Source organism: Channa argus, chromosome 15 (genome assembly GCF_033026475.1).
Source record: "Channa argus isolate prfri chromosome 15, Channa argus male v1.0, whole genome shotgun sequence".
In the NCBI taxonomy this organism is placed as follows: domain Eukaryota; kingdom Metazoa; phylum Chordata; class Actinopteri; order Anabantiformes; family Channidae; genus Channa; species Channa argus.
Genome location: NC_090211.1, coordinates 21,470,233 through 21,485,317, shown reverse-complemented (window position 1 = coordinate 21,485,317; position 15,085 = coordinate 21,470,233). Strand labels below are relative to the sequence as shown.

General features: G+C 39.6%; 1 protein-coding gene and 1 long non-coding RNA gene across 2 annotated transcripts; both read right to left on the bottom strand.

Annotated features, from left to right (window-relative positions):
• Positions 1-3,730: 3,730 nt before the first annotated feature.
• LOC137100600 (uncharacterized) lies at positions 3,731-4,857 on the bottom strand. Its single transcript, XR_010910937.1, has 3 exons — positions 4,727-4,857; positions 4,428-4,540; positions 3,731-4,088 (listed from the first exon to the last, which is right to left on the bottom strand). It is a non-coding gene; the product is annotated as an uncharacterized lncRNA (long non-coding RNA).
• Positions 4,858-5,568: 711 nt separating this feature from the next.
• Positions 5,569-11,222, bottom strand: LOC137100152 (cell surface glycoprotein MUC18-like). Its single transcript, XM_067477786.1, has 13 exons — positions 11,174-11,222; positions 10,168-10,301; positions 9,342-9,570; positions 9,171-9,241; positions 8,990-9,077; positions 8,519-8,686; positions 8,288-8,415; positions 7,820-7,964; positions 7,577-7,692; positions 7,292-7,433; positions 6,825-6,995; positions 6,238-6,399; positions 5,569-5,678 (listed from the first exon to the last, which is right to left on the bottom strand). The coding sequence occupies exons 1-13, from the start codon at positions 11,220-11,222 to the stop codon at positions 5,569-5,571; spliced, it is 1,713 nt and encodes a 570-aa protein (XP_067333887.1).
• Positions 11,223-15,085: the final 3,863 nt, after the last annotated feature.

The window sequence follows — 15,085 nt, the reverse complement described above, 5'->3', positions numbered from 1 at the left end:
CGGGGGCAGTGTCCTGAGGGTGGACAATGTTCTGCTCAGCAACAGATGCATAACCTGCTTAGGTTTTTGGCCAAATGATTGGGTTCATTCATTTAGTGCAAAGGACTGATGGAAAAGACTCACAGTCTCTTCCCACTGTCTTGTTATACTGCCTCATATTCATTTTGCAAGGTGCCCCTTACTGGTTTTAATGGTATTTTGCCTAATTTTAAGCCATACTGTACATATTTTAACCATTGAACTTTTAAATTATGAATTGTCACATATGATATTCAATTCAATTCAATTCAACTTTATTTATATAGCGCCAATTTACAACAAAGTCATCTCAAGGCACTTTACAGAATAAAGTCCAGACTACACAAGTATGTAGAAGCAACCCAACAAATCCCCCTTGAGCAAGCCCTAGGCAACAGTGGAGAGGAAAAACTCCCTTTAATGGGAGAAACCTCCAGCAGAACCAGGCTCAGGGTGGGTGGCCATCTGCCTTGACCGGTTGGGGTGAGTGGAAAGTGGAGAAAGAAAAGAAAAGAGCAACGAAAAGCAACAACAAAACAACAAGAAAAGCAACAACAAAACAACAAAAAAGCAACAACAAAACAACAAAAAAGCAACAACAAAGCATCGTACAGGTTGTAGGATATAGAATATGTATGTTGTCACATATCTAGAATAATTTTGACAGAATATATATTCAGGTCTTTCTCGTTAGTGTTGGTGTATGTGGTTTGTGTTGATCTCACAAGAGGCAGAAAAAAATAGGAAACAACAAAAAAATAATAGGACAAGAATGTTATTGCATAATTCCACAGTTTTTTACCTGAAACTTTAAAGCACCTCATCTCACAAATGACCAAACTGTAAATTGCACCATTTGCAACATTGTGGCCCAACACACACTGAGTAATTACAGCATAAACTGTTTGACACTTGGCTCATTTATATCGTCTCACAACAAATATCAGCATATTAGCCATAGTCACATGTTATCGAGTATAATAAAGGAAGGCAAGGTGATCTATGTAATTATCTGTCTTGCAAACAAATGCAGATTTTAACTATTATCAGCATCAGTATAATATCAGTTAGAAAATAGGGTGTTAAAGAAAGGAAAGAATGAAGGTAAAGCTTTCAATAAAGATTTAAACATTTTGAATTGATGATGTTTGAAGATCACACCTGAATTTCTGCAACACCTTTGAATGTGTGGCCTAAGATCTAAACCACAGAATTATAGCAGCCACAAAATTCCCAGGATTAACTAATTGCTTTGACTCTCCAACGAAGAGAAATGTCCTTTAAAACAGGTAATTAACATTTTCTGACACTTTTCCTTTTTAGTGTCATTAATGTCCTTAAAACACAAAAGGGAAATAAACCAGTTCAGACACGATCAACACGATCACGATCTTTGAGAAACATTTGGTCATGTTGGTAATAACCAGGACTTCAGAGAGGAAGCCTTTCACGTCAACGTCTGCTGCAATACTCCATCAATCCACAGGGTGGAGGTAACACAAAGATAAACAGAAATAAGAATTTACCAGGGCGACTGCAGGTTCTTAAAATGCCTTCAATTCACATCCTATTGGTCTGAAATATTTGAAGATTTCCAGCTCACACATGCAGAACAGGAAGCATAAAATATCAAAAGCAGAGACCACCAGCACGTTGTAGGAGCGCTCGATTTTCTAACAGTTCATCCCAGACTAGCAACTGAAAACAAACGTACCCTTGGAGGTCAGGCTGACGGGCTGCAAACACTGCAGGGGGCACAGAGGGAATCAGAGGAAACTGGAAAGAAACCACAGCCTGATCAGAAATAGTCACCTGTCAAATGAAAGATCAGAATGTAAGTAGTTAGTTCTGAGTCCTTAAGTGAGTCTAAAGTGATCAAACAGTGTTTGATCAGCCTTCAGTTCATCACGTTGTTAGGAACCTGTGTTATCTCCACTAGATGAACTAGTTCAAGTCTCAATTGAAGGACGGGTTCTATATTTTAGAGTTACTGCTGAATAGAAAGGAGAGAAAGTCAGGATGCTACAGAAACATGGAGAAAGGAAAGAAAATCCACAGAAACTGTCCATCTTACAGTTTTAACATGCAGAATCGAATATTGGAACCTGTTATATATTAAGTAAAATGTGTCTGGGTAAATGTTGTATGAAGTAAATCAAAAATTATAACCAAAAAATGATTCAATGTGCCTGCAGCTTCTCACCTTTTGTCTCCTATACAACTCAACTGCATTGTTCTGTCTTCAGAATGAGGGCAAACAGATTAAAGCTCATTTTCTGTTCTCATGACATTTCATCCTGAGTCCAATATAATGTAATGAGTCACAAAAAGTGAAGTAGAGAGTGAAAGCAGACGTATCTACACCATGGATCAATCAATGCACACCTGAGCACACCTGATCCAGGTAATCAGCAGTGGCTAGTGGGAAAACAAGCAGGTTTGCAGCCCCCAAGGCCCAGAGGTCAACACTCCTGCTCTAAATCAAAAGACAATTAACCAAAATTGATGGGAATTTTTGGGAAAGTAAATCTATCTATCTAATATCTAGATATTTTCTGAATGACGATATGTCAAACGTTCTGCCATTTACATACTGGAGTTTGTCGACATGAATCGCACAGTTTAGGCACAGCTGACTTAAATGTTTCTGGCCAGGCAGTGTGTACCTTGAGTCTAAAGTAACATTGTACAAAGACAGTTTGAAACCGTCTGGACATGGACATGTGAATATGACATCCAGTTCATCATCTGCTAAGAGACTTTATGTTTTGTTCTGAATGTGTTTCAAAGGAGTAATTTCCTGTGTGGTCAAGTGAGGCATCATTTGTTTTTATTGTTCCTGTTCTTATCCCGTGAGTTCAGGGTCCCCCTATCAGACCCTATCAGCCTGAGAGACAGTGTGACCCATTTTTGTTATTTCACTAATTTGTAGATGAAAACAAATGATGACAGACAGGAATGAGCCTACAGAACATCAGATGTTGGCTTCACAATATTTAGCTACTTAGTAGCTGAATAGTTCTTTCTCCTCTGATAAAAAAGTTACCCAACGTGTCTTTGCCCGTGTTATTTACTGTGGGTGTGGACATTGGTAGAATGTGGAGCTTTAGTTGTCTTGTCTGCTTTCAAATGCGAATGCTGCCATATTATATTGTCTTTTACATTTGCTACTTTGTATCATGTAACTCGTGATCCTCCAGACAAGAGTCATACTGCTGAAAACCTTTGTTGAATGCAGATACATCACTGAGCAAAAATGAACTGACCTGTCTTGCAAAGTGAGTTTCATGTTCAGATGCCCCACAGCTGCAGTATTTTTATTTCAATTTGGATTCATTCTTGGATATGGACGTATTTTGACAGAGCAACTCTGGGATATTCAGGAAATGATCTCACACCACCTCTGAAATGCACTAAATAACCATCTTCCTTTATAGAATATGCTGATCATCCACTACATTAATATGACTGTTTGACTTTAATGGTCTTAGAAGAATAGATTCTTCTACACATAATTAATGTCTGTAATTTGTTCAAAGTGTTGGTTGAACACTTTATTCTAAATGGATAATAAATGTTTGAATTGATTTGCAGTGAGAAGGGCAGCTTGGGGCCTACTGCTTCTATTCCAACTACTCTTTTATACGTTAGAGACAAATGTCAATAGAAAAGAAATAGCCTGTCTTTAAATCAAACATTTTTATTTGACCTTAGTTTCTTGCAAAGCAGAAACACACAAGCATCCATAAATCACATGTACTCTACTGAATTTACACACATTTTGGAAAAAGAACAATTTCAACATTTATTTTAAAACTTAAAAAAATCAAGAACAAGCAAATAATGTCTTATTGAACAACTTAAAACAAAGACTGAAATCTTCTAACATGTTACATTGTCAGGCCTAACTAGCTCTCAGCGGAAACACAATCAAAAGAGAACAGATCAGAACAAGCACAGGAACAAATGAAGTGTATGATGCAATCACAAAGCAGGCACAGCACATCACCAATCTTTAACCTTTGTCACCTTCACAAACGGTCCAAGGCCACCACCTCCTGCTCCTCCTGCTGGACAAAGGAGTCAGTCGTTAGTGTCAGTGTAAGCCCACCTTCACACACACATACATACACTGCACACACATGACATTACTTAGAAGCTCTGATCTACAGAGGAGGAGGAGGAGGAGTTGCTATGGATCAACATCAGAGAAAACAGGAAGTGTTTGTGAACAAGCCAGTAGTTGGCCAAACTTACCTGAAAGAGAAAATGGGGAAATTATAACCCAGGAATCATTTTTCTAGTGCATTAAAGACGTTCTTAAAGCACATAAGTGAGAAAAATGCAGACATTTTCTCTGTGTGTGGTTCCTGTTTTATCCTCAACTATTCATCCACGACAATAGTTACCTGTTCATCAGGGCCGTTGTTGATGACTCCATGGACTCTAGGTCGACAGTTTCCTTACTCTCTGCAACGTGACCATCTCTATCACGTCATCTTTGGGGGTCCTCTCTGAGGTGCTGTTGACAGAAAGGAGGATTGGCACAATAAGTCTTCCCAGGTCCACTTGACTCATAATTTGAACATTTTGGATACAGTCCCAGGATTTAACAGTGCATTTGTTGAAGACTACATGACGACATTTTCTTTTTCTTTCTGAGGATTAATACATATTTACTGTACTGAGTAGCAGAGACAATACTCACATGTCCAGATTCCCTGAGCGTCCAGGTGGGATAATTCCCTTCCTATACAGGAAGTAGAGGACACTGCTGATGGCCAGCAGCAGCAGACACAGTATGATGACTACTATGATCACCCCACTGCCCTTAGCTGCATGAACACACAAACACAGAGAGCAAGAAAATCCTGTTAGTTCACTTCATCTAACAATTGTTCTCATCTCTGAGCTGCTACTTTGACAGCTGCGGTGTTTAAGAGGATTTGACCTTTGCTTCACTGTGTACCAACCACATAAAATAGTTTGGTTTCTTTATTTGTAGAGCACTTTTTGGCTTATCTTTGAATACATCCATACATACATACATTCCTCCAGCTACTCCAGTTTTCTCCCACAGTCCAAAGACATGATGTTAGGTTAATTGGTGACTAAATGACCTGTAGCAGTGAATGTGATTGTGATGATGGTCTTTCTCTGTATGTCTCTCTGTGATGGCCCTGAGACAGACTGGAGACCTGTCCGGGCTGTACCCTGCCTCTCACCCAATGACTTCAGCCCCCTTTTCCTGAATTCTATTGTTCAGATCAGATGTTTGAATTTGTTAAAAACTAAGATTGTGGTATTTATTCTATCACGCATACATATTTTATTATACATGATTGATTATTAGATTTTCCACTAGTAAACACTAGTTTCCTCTGATTGTACAAGTATTTTTAGTTAAGTCAAACTGATCATGTAACACCTGGAAGAGGTTCAGCCCCTCAGGACATCAGTGGATATTTAGACAAGCAAACAAACATTTATTTTATTAATATTTCTCAAGAGAGAATCAACACTACATGTATTCAGCTTATTTTTGTTTTTTCAAAATTCCGGGACATAAAAGGGGAAAGGGGAAAAGGCATCTGACAAAAGAGCTGTCAGGGCAAAACTCTTACCAGGAGTGAAGGGAGCTGGTGTGGTGACACTGGGAACTGTGAGGAAGAAAAACAACACTTAGAGAGTGAGAGTTTGTCCAAGTAAAGGATTAACAAAATTGGTTTTCAGAGCCTTTAAACTTGATTTAGCAGTTTAAACCTTAATGAGCATTGAGGTCACCCTACGTCTCCTAGTTCATCCCCTAATGTACAATCGCTAGTTTGGTCCCTAGTTAGAAGCCACATTCTACTGCCTGTACCATTAAAGCCCGACAGTGACCAAAACTTTTCAAACAGGCTTTGAAACTTTCAATCCAAAATAACTCAAATGCTGTATGAAAAACCTTTTGCTGGTTATTCCAGATTTCATACACTTAGAATTGGTGAAACACATACAGAAGCACAATGTTCTGACTTTACTGTGGTTGTGCTATTTTGTTTGTTTTTTTCCAATATGATGGAAAAATGAATAACATGAAATCAATTCAACAATTCAAAACCTGGTTGTTCCCTGCACTAGAGAACTGAGAATAAAGATTAATGGTTCACTCGCTAAATGGCCCCTTTTTTAATAATCCATCCACTCATACATGGAAAGTGAGAGAGAAGCTCTTACTGGCTTTAATGTTGAAAGCTTTGACTTCAGTGCCCACGTCATTGCAAACGTTGCAAAGAGCTCTGATGTCCGAGGTGACATTTACTGACACCACACTCTGAGCCACGTACTCGTTCGACTTTCTTACCACCTCCTTCCAGTTCTGTGGAGACACAAACACACCTTGTTGATGAAGAAACCATGTGTTTTATATTGGCACAATAGAAATGCTCTTCACAGCTGGTATAACTACAGTTGGGTGCAAAGCTTTGCATCTGTACCAGAACAAACGTTTCTTCATGAGAAGTGAAAGTGAGTGGAATTTTCATCCCATCAGGCTGCGTATCTCATTTGAATTTAAAGCAAACATCATCTTAAATAATGACACTCTTTGTATTCTCTTTGTATTCATTCAGAAATAATGGCTCCTGCACCTACAGAGAAACGATCTATGTACAAGAAGAAAGCAGGAAACTCTACAATGACTAGAATCAGCCCCCAAATCTGGGTAAGTTGGAAGTCGGACTCTACCATGAGAGAAATTTGAGGGCTTCAATGAAAAACACTGCTCCCACCATTGACATGACTACAAACAAAGCTCCTCTAACAGAAGCAGGTTAGTGCTGTGTCGTGAGCCTTCTTGGTGACCTGGGTGCCGATGATGTTCCAGGAGATGCTGGGCAGTGGAGAGCCTTCAGCCTCACAACTCAGGTTCACCATCCTGCCTATTGCCTCCTCCAGCTGCACTTCCTGATCCTCTCCAACCAGCTGGGGACCACCTAGACACACCCACACACACATATATTTGCTGAGTGACATAAAGCATTTCCTCAGCCCTTTGCCCTCACCTCACCTTAGAATTGAAATTCTTAACCCTCAAACATCCCAGTTCATATCTACTCTCCTTTAATGCTGAGCTAGTGTCAGTGGAAGTCAACGCTTCCTGCACAGATGTTTCACATGAAAAGCCCTCCAGTGACCTGAAAGGGTCCAGTTCACCTTTTTATGGTAGGTTTGGAATGTGAGAAAAAGAGGAGGAGGTGGCTGAGCTAGGGAGCCGTGTGGGGCCACTGACCTCGTACAATGATGTGAACAGAGCCGCTGCTGTGCAAGGCCGGGAAGGAGGGAGCAGAGACCTCACAATGGTACTGTCCTGTTGTTCCATAGGTGGCGTCCTGCAGGTGCAGTGTGTTTCCCGTGCCTACCTGCTTCCCATCCTACACACATGTAAACCATAAACACACACACTAATGCAGCTATTTATTAGCTTTCACATCATCTAAACATATTCATTATCCTTTTCTTTTCTACTGTTTTCAGTAAGATTTTCAATCCAGTCTCTGGTCTACTGTGTACATACCTTGTACCAGACAGTGTGTGTTTTCAGAGAGGACAGGGCATTGCAGGTTGCAGTCAGATCTTCCCCTTTGAGCATCACCTCTGAGTCTTTTGGCACCACAACAGCTGGGTCCAAATCTGAACACAACAAACAGCAAAGAAAAGGAAATCAAATGCTGTAGGAATGGATTTATCGCTTTCTTTCACATGAGACAATCAGTATGGAGGTGGAGTCTTTGTGTGTGTGTGTGAGGCCACTTCTCACAGTGCACAGGGAGCTGAATTTCTCCTTTGACGTCTGCGTATTCGTCAGAGTCCAGAGGGCGACACTGATAGATTCCGCTGTGGTTTCGTGACACCGGTGACAGGATCAACACGTGGCCACTGCTCTCCAAGTCCACATCCTGGTCCTGCTCAAAAATGAATGAAAGTTGTCATCTCTGTCCATGTTGTGGAATGTTACTAGCTAACGCCAACAATCTCAAGGGGACAGGGAGTGTAAAAAGAATAGTTTCCCTAACCTTACTGGATTTCAAGTTTTAATGTTGCACACTGCATGTGATACTCATCATGTGGTGAAACAATGCAGCTGCAATTCCCAACAGACTCCATTAGGGGGATTCAGTGGGCCGACAATATATTTAGGCCCAATATCTAAACCCACGGTATTTGAAAGTAGAGATGGAGGCAGACAAGGCCGAACCGATATTACACCACGTACTGTGAAACTTACTTGTTTTCTGTGGAAAATGAAGGATGGAGGGGGGTTGCCGTCACCATGGCAACGCAGCTCCACTGTATCCCCCTCTTTGACCAAGCCCTGGGGCGACTCCCTCCACATCTCCACCTTGGTGCTAGGGTCTAAACACACACACACACACACTCAAATTAAGAAGGCTTATTCAGCGAGCTGCTAAAGTCATTTTACAAGGTCATTTCCAAGAAAGGCTCAACGTTAACTCACAGTAAACAGTGATGTTGACGCTGTTGGACTCCAACGTTCTGACGCCTCCTGGGACAAAGAAGCTGACCTCACAGGAGAAATAGGCATCTTCATCCTCCCTCACCGCTTTATACTCCAATGTGCTCTGGACGGAGAAAAAGCCTCTGGGATCTCTGCTCACATTTGCATCTGTCAAACACAATACAGATGTTTAGTGTAACAATGGACAGAAGTTCTATGAAACTGACACCTATTGCTGTAGAGGTCACAAAGTGCATATTCCAACTGTTTCTCTGTCGCTGTCAGCTGGTAATTTGGTGATCTAGACATCTGGTCCTCATGATTACAACCCTGGCAAGACTACAGCTGCTATCAGGCTTTAATAGAAACACACTGATGCTTCACATTAACAGCTTCGATTGCTAACAGAAAATTCAAAGTGTGATACAGGTGAGACCCAGACACAGTGTCTCATCTACACTTTGCACTTACGTCCTGCTGAGGACATCAGTGGCATGCTGTTCTTGTACCAGGTGATGTTGGGCTCAGGGAAGCTGTTACGAACCTCACATGATGCAACCTGGATGGAAAGTCACATTGGCCAATCTTTAGCAGCACTGTACAGGAAACTTGATTTCAGGGACTAACAGTGTCTAAGATTAAGTAGGCCCACCTTAGATGGCATCTCATTGGTCACAGATATTCCTGTCATAACATCCTTGATCACTGGGGCGTCTGGAGGAGCTGAGTTAGAAAAAGAATAATTACAAATCTTACAGATTGGAATGTTCCTTTAAACAACAGCTATTTTGAAATCCATTTAATGTTTGGTGGGTTTCCTTACCAAACACTCTGAGATCGGTCGTGACCACAGCAAACCCAAAGACCTTCTCCTGCACGTGGCAGATAAACTGCCTGTTGTCAGAGAGCTGGACATTCTGGATGGTGAGTTGAGCTTCCTGATGGTCCAAAGTCACATTGATCCGATCACTGTAGTCAGTGTTGTCGACTACTTTCTGTTTTTTGTCATCACCGTAGAAGATCAGTTTCCGAGAGACCCTTATGTCAGATGTCTGCAGAAAAGAGGACATGTAGTCAGGCTGACACATCACCTTTAACTGTGTATCATGGAGTAAAATGCTGAGTAAAATGTGTGTCCAGCTGACTGCTGCTGTGAAACAAACATACAATGTGAGCCATCGCTCAGCTGAGTCATAACATACGATATTGATTGATAGATTCTATGAGCTCAGCCCTGAATGACACATTCTTCAACACTACACTGATAGAAAAGTTATTCACTCACACAGCCTGTGTGTCTCCTTTGTCCTGACAATATGATTAAAGTGAACACAATCAAAAGCTGCCTGCAGGACAAACATTGATGTTGATGTAAAATTTCCATTGGAAATAAATTCTCTCTTATAAAAAAATGGTTTTATTGTTATGCTGCATTATAGCTTAGATTTGTCTGTGGTTTATTTTATGTTTTCAACATTTTTTATCCTTTTTTACTGTTGCGTCGACAATGAGGGAGGCAATTAAATAGCCTGATGATTCAATTACAGTTGTGGGTCACTGGCCATGATTCAAATTACTGACTTTTAAGCAGCAGACCTACACAAGAAGTGAGCAGTTGAATTGTGTCAGAGAGTTTCAGTTATACTCACCACAAACCACTGGACAAATAAATCACTGGGCTGATTGTTCCCATCAGTGACGTTATACTGGCAGAGGATTTGAGCAGAGTCACCCAGGTAAACCTCAACAGTCTCCTGTGTTGTCAGCTCCACCTTTGTCCAGGCTGAAAAACACATAGACATGCACATAAATCCACTACACAGTCAGCATTGGTTCTTCCTGACCTACATCTAATTCTGATTATGACCCTCAATCCTAATTGTGCTCACATCTGGCTTTAGATTCCCTGCATTCATTAACAGGAAAGGTCAGTACAGTCCCTGATCCCTCCCTCGACTGTAACTTCTTATAGCAGCCCATGGATTTGTCATCACAGTCTAAGAAAAAGTGTCACTTTACTGCTGAATTTTTAATGTCATGAAATAATGTATCTGTGAGTACAAATCATCTGAAGGTGGAATTATCAAGCTCCTCAAAAGTGGAACTTAAGCTCGGTTTAGTCTTTAGGACTACAATTAAAAACTATCTTCTATTAATATGGGTTAACTTTAGCTGCACTTTACAGATGTATTATGTTGGAAACTGTCACAGTTTAGTGTTGGCAAATACTGAGGGACACAAAAGAACAAGAGCACAAACATAGACATTTACTTTTGAATAAGTGTTTTAAATATGAAGAAAACCACTTTGCAAGACCGAGACCTTGGTGTTTTAAGAGTCCAGCTGCCACCCTGCTGCTCCCCCCCCACCACCCTGTCAGCCCTCCTCACAAACAATCATTTTCTGGCCTGTGCTCGGCCAACCGTTCCTTTTTTTTTTGAGCATTCAAATATCAGGACCTTGATAGTTACTGAATTAGAATAATCAGCACAGACAATATTTCAGCAATGCAATGTTTTTACTGGAATTATGCTTAATTTTCTTAATATTCTGTTAAGACATGTTTGTCATACAAAATACAATCTAAATACAATCTAATTGAAAAATCTTCATATATTCCTTAAGTACTGGAAAACAGGACTTTGTTTAACTCACCCATATAGATGAGGAGAAAAACCACAAATGTTCTTTTCAGGAAAGCCATGTCCGCGTTGCTCGTCGTATCACACCAAAGTGGCTTCTTTACTTGAACTTACCAGAAACCCGCAGGAACTAGAATCGAAGTATCTTTCTATTCAAAGGCAGCTTATCAGTCATGTAACAGTTTCAGCATTCTTTGCGTTTCTTACGTCACCAAAAGTTTAATCGGAATGTTGCAAAATTGATACAAATGTAATAAAATCATTCTTTTACATCATTTAATAATTTAAACTGGCTGTATGAACATAAGAAAAATAAAATGGTGAGAACACATTAAAGTAACAACCACAAACAACAAAATATATTTTTTATTAAATGGCCAAAATCACATGGGTAACAATAATAACTACCTGGAATCACATCTGATAGTTTTTAAGTAATAATCTCAATTAAGAGCTGGAAAACTACATGTTAATTGAATAATAATATTGCAGCTCCTCAGCATTGAGGCATTTTAAATCATAGTAGCTGTATAGGTCACAAAGCCAGGCCCCTTTATGTCAGCAGATATAAAGCTTTTCCTCTGTTAGTCTTGTTCTTTTAGGATATTAAAAAGGTGCATCTTGTTATCTTGCCTGAGAACCTGAGGGCACCACAGACTGTGGACTGTTTCAAAAAACAGTTAAAGACTTTTTTGTTTAGAAAAGCATTTTAAAGTGATCATTTTAAAATGATCATTACTTTTTACTTTAATGCTGTGCTATTCTATGTTTTATATGTTTTGTAGGCTTTACATGTTTTATGTTTTATTCCTGGTCTTAATCCGCTTGTGTAGCACTTTGAGATTTGTTAGCAAATGTAAAGCGCTTTATAAATAAAATGAATAATTATTATTATTATTATTATTATTATTATTATTATTATAAACTGCTTTGATTGACAGCTGAAATGAGATGTGCCAGAGGAGAAGAGGAAGCAAAGCGATATTTAAAGAAAAGCTTAAACATTTTTAATATTGTAAGTTGACCTGATCATGTTGTCAATTCTCACTGAAACAAACTTATTGCAGACAGTGCTGCATATTCTGTTTTATCAAAGAGAATAAAAAAGATAGATCCTTTAAGTGTAGGTCTATGAATATCTGAATATATCTGAATATGAATGAATATGAATATGAATATATCTCATCAATAACTCCATTACTAACCATTTCAATCAATATTTAGTTCAATGATGTTCTTTACTGTTCACAGATCAGGGTTCAATGAGCATAAGTCATAAGCATAAGACCTACATATAAATTACAATAGTTTTATATGCAATTGATAAAAAATTTAAAAATTGTATTTTATATTTGGATTTTTTTTGTTTATGGCGTGATGTGGATAAATTAAAATGAGACATCTCTTCTGTTCATGGTCAAATTGACCCGTTTTAAAGTTAAGAATTTAAAATAATACTTAAAAGTATTTTTTCACTTTGAAACTTTCCTGCTTGGCTTTTTTAGTGTAATCAATCAAAATAAAAATGCTTCAGTTCACATATTTCTAACCCTCGTACATGTTCATGTTACAAAGATACTGTTCGGGTCAATTTGACCCAGTGACAAAATACAAGCTAAAAACAGTCAGAAAAATCAAATACTATTTGTTTCTTTGCAACGATGAGACATAATACACCGCTGTCTCACACTCACACACACTCTTGACTTCATCTTTGAAGTGTGAGAATGCAGGTGTTGACTTTTGACAGGAACCTTCTCAGTTCTCGTAGACAAACTCCACCCACATTGAGTGGTCACTCAGATGTGTATTTGGGGACAAAGACCACTGAATTTGACCATTTTTTGATGTGAATGGCTTCAAAGAAGAGGTCAAGAAAATGTGTGTGTGTGTATGTGTGTGAGACGGGGGTGTATTATGTCTCGTAGTTGCTCTAACACTTGCATCTCGTGAAATGTGAACTTTTCTGATAGGACTTTGCTTTGATGTTTTTTTCCTTGATTTAGATTTTTGCTGCCTTGTACCTCACTTGTAAGTCGCTTTGGATAAAAGCATCTGCTAAATGTAGCTGCTCTAAATGTCAGCTTTCAACAAAGAGACAGAGATAAGGCTGCACTGATACTCACCCACTGATCAGACCCTACAAACAAAAGCTTTTCAGCTCTGTCTATATGATCATGGTAAAGTTAAACTTGCATTGGGAGGCAACACTCCTCCCAAAGCACCAACCTCACAGTTAACATGATACCAACATCTTTAGGAATAAAACCCAAACTAACTACATATGCTACATGTCACTAATCACTAAAAAATACATTCATCTTTAAAAAAAAAAAAAAAAAAGGTTCACAGACTTCAGAACCCAATAAGGTGCTTGAGAACTTCTCAGTTTGAATTAAGTTTATTAAAGAGTGTTATTGTTGGCAAAGCAGGATGATGATGATGATGATGATGATGTTGCCCTACGTCTCGCTGGATGGCGCTGATCTCCAGTCTATGAGGGAGACGAGCTGAGTCTGGAGGGAAGTTAGGGATCTTACGGGGAGGGGTGGAGTATGGTCCTGGCAGTGTGTGCGTGGAACGGAGCCGTGGTGGATCTTCAATCCCTCACGTGGAGGGAACTCCACAAACCTTAGTGAAACAATATTCAAAAACCCCCAAATCCCCTTTGAGTGAATATTAATACTTGGTAACACTGAAGAAGTCCGTGATGCTTGATTCAATAAACATCAGTCTGAGCTTCACAGGTAGGAAATCACATGGAGAGACAAACACTTATGCACGTGAATCAAACATGGACATGACATGGAAAACATTCCCTTTGGTTGGCATGGTTACAAGGGTCCGTGATGAAACCTTAGCAGTACTCACAATCCTTAGCGTCATTTAGATAGTCGGCACCAGAGAGAGTCAATATGGAGCCGTTACTCCCTAACACAGAGCGGCAGGCGGAGTCAGGTCAACACACGCACCGTGGATCGCAACGATGAACTCTCATGAAGGCTGGAAAGTCGCGGTGATCACGCAGACAATGTGACAGCTCGGTGAGGGAACTGAGGAGGTATATAAGCAAAGTGATGAGAGCAGGTGAAACCGATTACCGGAAGTATTACAGGAAGTGGCTGCAAAATAAGAGTCCTGAGGGAGGAAGTGAACTCGGGGATCCTGACATTTTTAGATGAAAGCAAATGATGGCAGAGAGGAATGAGCCTACAGAACATCAGACTTTGGCTTCACAATCAGTACTTTGCCCGTGTTATTGACTGTGAGTGTGGAGGTAGAGATGAGTTTTCCTAAAATGTAGGAGTCCATAAAATGAACATGACTTGTTTTGTCACAGAGAAACCATCCAAAACTTTCAGCAAATCACAAGGCCATCAGCCTTATAATACACTTTTTAATCGCTTTTCTGGTTTCTGAATAATCACAGATTTAGTTTGAGGCACTTTTTGGTGAATGTTCAGCTACAATAAAGGTCTTATGGTGCTGCCTGATTTCTCTGTTCTTCATAGGCTCTTTTTTTTAAACATTGAGTTTCTGTAAAATGTCATAATAAACATTGAAAGTCTAAAAAAAAAACAGTATGTATGTTACAGTGTGAATTTAGGTAATAGGACCCAGAAGAACAGACACAAGGGGAAGGTATAAGATAGTTTATTGATAATGGTGGAAATAGATGATTGGTGATTCAAAGGTTGGGGAGTCTGAGTTCAGGTTGCAGTTTACAGAGCGATAGAAGGGGGGAGATCGAGCATTGTAGCTGGAGACAGCAGGGGATTGAACATACGGTGCACTTGGAACAGGTGAGTGAGTGGGGAGAGCAGAAACAAGCAGAGCAAAAAACAAATGAAATCAAATAGATTTCATACAACAGAGTGAAATGAAGCTGACATATATTTGAAGTTCAAACAACTACCCACCTTTT